We start from the raw sequence: 4,383 nt of genomic DNA on the forward strand, positions 1-4,383 counted from the left end.
AGAGTTAATTTGTTGATACATGGGAGTATTCATGTAGCGTACATTGGTTTATGATTCCTTAAAAATCACAAGGCAAGCATAAGTTAATATTAGAAATTGTCAATGTTTTGAATGTAAATTGTGACGTTTCTAATGTTTTCGCCTGACCAGAAAGGTATCCCTTGGCCTTGAGGGTTTAGTCTCGCCGGAGACAAAATGTATAGATATATCAGTAGGATAGTTGGTACTTGCCGTTCTAAAAAAATTATTAGTATACAGCTAAGCAAAATCATACCAATGTAACACATCCAGCTGGACATTGTTCAAGAACATTATTTACATATTTTTGAATTTTGACAACCCGAGGACCTTATTCAAATGCAAGTAAAATAGACTTTGAAAACTTTAGCCACAAAACCCACCATACAGGAAAAATCTACGGGAATAACTCAATGACAGACATCAAGCCAGAGATGTGAGTTATCTTGTATTGATCAAGATTCGCTTGGAGGAAGAGTTTCTCCCACTCGTCTTTGGTCCTCTCTTTTTCGGTAGCCAAAGCCATCATCTTGAGGTCAAAGAACAGCTTGGCTTCTGTTATCTCATGGCGTTCATGGTCATCTGAATCACCTATCACCATGTCTAAGATAATTACCTTCCCTTTTTTCCCATCACTTGGAGAAACCGCAATCGCTTCTTTGCATCTTTCCAGTATCTTCAACACGTCTTCATCACTCCAGTCATGTAAAATATTCTACGAGAACCATAAAAAGAATTCCGTTAATTAGTAGATTTGTTCTATCATAAAAGCTTGAAATGACATAGAAGCGTACAATACGTACTTTCAAAATGATCGCATCCGCAGATGGGATAGAGTGAAACATATCACCTCCAACATATTTGAGATTTTTAGTATCCACCATGTATGCAATAACATGTGGGAGCTCAAAAACAGTACATTTCAAGTGAGGAAATGCTTCAAGGAGAATCTTAGCATTCGCTCCATTTCCACCACCAACATCAACTAATGAATCCACACCTTCAAAGAGTTCTTTATTCTCTTTTACCACCAACTTCATCATTTCAGAGTTACTTGCCATTGCATCATTAAAAAGTTGGTTGAATCTTGGGTTCTTGTCAGCAAATTCCCATATATGAGTTCCATGAGCAGTCTCAAACGCATTTAATTCATTTCTATTAAACCACCTTCCTAGGGATTGGAAAGTACTAACATATACATGATCAACCATCAGACTGGCAAATGGTAATAAGTTTGGTATGTTTGGCGAACTATTATTCTTGAGTAGCAACTTTGAAGAAACTGTGAGAACATACCCTTCTTTTTCATCTTCACCTTCTTCATCATGAAACTTGGCGACTGAAAAGAAGTTGGAGTGCATTAACAGGCGCATCAGCCGTTTCAAATGAAGGGTTTTCTCAACGGAGATATTGAGCTTCGAGACCAATTCCTGAAGCGTGATTGGTTTTTGATGATCATGAATGATATCAGGTATGCCTAATTCAAGAGCACAACCAAGTACCATAGAATTTATATAGTTAAGAATGTGTCTGTATATATGAGCCTGAGCTTCAAACAGCTCAGTTGCTCCACCTAAACTTTGGTCGAGATCCATTTAGGCTTTAGACTCCGCTTCACTGCAATGTTTCAAACTCAATATTGTCAAAGCTCGTATCAACCATATTGTTTTGAGTGATTGATTAATTTCTCTACATTTTTTTGTACTTGTGATGAAAAGTCATCGTGTTTTCAAAAAGACTACATTTGAATTACATACACACCATTGTTCTTACAAAACGAACAATTTTCAATCACAAATATTGTCAAGGATCATATACTTGAACTTCTGTGTTATTACATTTCATATGTAAGAAAGATGAAAGATCGCAAATCATAGTAGTATTAAAGTTGTATAGATTATAGATACTGTTTTGTTAGTTTAAACTATAAAACAGGATTAAAAACTTACCAACGAGAAAACTGATTAAGATAGTCTGAGAGGCGGCGGACGCTGAAGACAATGAATGATGGTGGGTGTGTTATGAGACACTTCCGTTTGATTATATGTATATATAATTGATAATCGATGATAGAAAAACTACAAAGTAATAATTAATTTAAAATCTTGCTCAAGTAATTAAATGAGGTACCAAAAGTTTATCAACCACCCAAAACAAAAAATGGGAAAAGATAATTAAAAAGGATAGCTCACATCAATGCGCACCAGAGAGTGTTGGTTTAGTGCTTTGATTTCATCAAAGTGGTGATGCGGTAGGTGTCTATATGTCATTGGTGGTGCTGGTGAAAGTTATAACCGATTACGGAAATTCTAGAGGGAGAGAAGGATTTCTATATACATGAATAAGCTTGATAATATGACTGGTTTGATTTTTTTATGTTAATCCTTTTTCTCTCACACGTCTATTCCATTGTTTTCATTTTTATTATGTTTTATTGAATATATTATGTGTCTTTTCATATTCGTAACTTTTAACATATAATATGTTTCACAACTTTAAATATGTTGTTGGGACTGATGTATATATAATATGATAGTAATTTGATCGTAATATGATAGGTTTGACATCTCTAAATTATTAGTGTACATTATTTAGAGGTGTACAAATGAACCATTCTTTTTAACAGTAGAAAAAAACGGTTACCGGTTTTCCCAATTGGTTTGATTTTAACCGGACCTCTGGTTCTTTATAAGTTTTGGAATTTTTAGGAGATTAGTTTTTCAACTGATAAAAATCGTTTTTTACTAGTAAAAACCGTTCTTTTGGTCTATTTATAGTCTCTTATTATCATTTTTAAGCCCAAAATACCATATTACCCCTTTATTTTTAGTATAAATAAGTGTAGATTTTTTTTAGAACGGTAAATAAGTGTTGATTTATTTGGTTAATTTCAGCACCCGTAAAAAACGCTCTCTATTCTCGATGTTGAAATGCATTCTCTCAAGCATTCGGTTTCCGTAGGAACCGTCATGCCTTCGAAAAACTCAGGGCCGTTCCAAGCCCATTTGAGGCCCGGGGCAAAATAAAAATTTGGGCCTCGTAAGGGTGTTACTTGGTCGGTTTAATTCGTTTTTAGTTTATTCAATTGGTTTAATAGTTTTTTTTTAATTTTAACACGTAAACAAAACCAAATAATATGGTGTAATCGGTTTTGATTAATTCGGTTTGAGGTTGTTTGGTTCGGTTTAAAGAGAGATTAAAATGACTTTCACGGCATATTTGTTTTTTACTATAATAAATTAATAAGTGTATACAACAATACCAATAAAAGATTTATGATGACTTTTTACTTTTGTAAAAAAAATGTCCAAAACTGAAGCTCTAAATCAAAACAAAAATGAGGAATATGATCAACCAAATGAATAAAAAAATACTTTGCAAGTCAGCTGCTACAACCAAGAAAAAAATAATTATTTTTCCATTTTTACCCTTTGCAACAAATGGATAACAATTTAACTTCATAAAGTATGAACGAAGAAGGCAGTAACAATTTAAAAAATACTTATTTTTCCATGATTGCCCTTGCCAATAGATTCAAATGGTCATGTACTTTAAATTATTGTACATCAGCAACCAATAAGCACTTAAAACCCTTTGAATGAACAATAGAGATAACTTGAGCAATGTGCTGCCGTGCAGATAACATCAGTCAAAATCTCACTTACATCACCAAAAAATCATTGAACTTTGGGAAGAAAACCTGAAATAACAAGGTTCAATGATTATTATACAACAACAAATCCACTAAAATCAAAGATTATCCAACAATTCCCCATTCGTTTTGATGATATGACATTGTACAGCTACAAAAAACCAAGGCAAATTACATAGTGTAAGAAATAGAAATTCGTATTACAGTGTAAGAAAAAAATGGAAATTCAGAAAGGCAAAATCAGATTTAGAAGAATAAGAAATTTCAAGAAGCTTTAAACTTACAAAAATTCAGATTCATAAACCAATTGCGTCTCTGACTCTCAATTATCGAACTTCCAATTCAGAAAGAAATATTAGTGACTCTCGATTCTACAGGTTCAAATTCAAAAGAAATCCTAATGCCTCTCATTTGGTGCATCCGTGCAGCGATGCGATTGAAGATATAAAAAATCAGAAATAAGAAGGGATGAATAAGAAATCGTCAGGTGAATAAGAATCAAAACGGGAAACATAAGAAGAAATGGAACTCATAAATAAAATAAGAACATTAAGAAATCCAATAACAATTAAAACAAGTGAAGAACTAACCATTGGTTGGAGAAGTGGAATCGATGACGTTTAGAGTTTCCATAGAAATCGATTACTGTAATCTATCAGTGTTGATGAGCCTTGAAAATAGGAAATTGACAACTCACGCATGCTAGGTAATCT

At 33.4% G+C, this 4,383-nt stretch overlaps 1 protein-coding gene across 4 annotated transcripts; it reads right to left on the reverse strand.

Annotated features, from left to right (window-relative positions):
- Positions 1-292: 292 nt before the first annotated feature.
- On the reverse strand, positions 293-2,357 carry LOC145123756 (putative O-methyltransferase 3). 4 transcript variants are annotated; one of them, XM_079058967.1, is made up of 4 exons: positions 2,223-2,355; positions 1,968-2,096; positions 822-1,635; positions 293-733 (listed from the first exon to the last, which is right to left on the reverse strand). In XM_079058967.1, the coding sequence occupies exons 3-4, from the start codon at positions 1,611-1,613 to the stop codon at positions 416-418; spliced, it is 1,110 nt and encodes a 369-aa protein (XP_078915093.1). In that variant the 5' UTR covers positions 1,614-1,635; positions 1,968-2,096; positions 2,223-2,355; the 3' UTR covers positions 293-415. The 4 variants fall into 4 exon arrangements, with proteins under 4 accessions (XP_078915093.1, XP_078915092.1, XP_078915095.1 ...); XM_079058966.1 differs by having other exon boundaries at positions 2,211-2,355; XM_079058969.1 differs by lacking the exon at positions 1,968-2,096 and having other exon boundaries at positions 2,223-2,357.
- Between the last annotated feature and the right edge of the window lie 2,026 nt (positions 2,358-4,383).

The sequence above is a fragment of the Lactuca virosa genome, chromosome 7 (assembly GCF_052849685.1).
Source record: "Lactuca virosa cultivar CGN04683 chromosome 7, Lactuca_virosa_CGN04683_v6, whole genome shotgun sequence".
Lineage (NCBI taxonomy): Eukaryota > Viridiplantae > Streptophyta > Magnoliopsida > Asterales > Asteraceae > Lactuca > Lactuca virosa.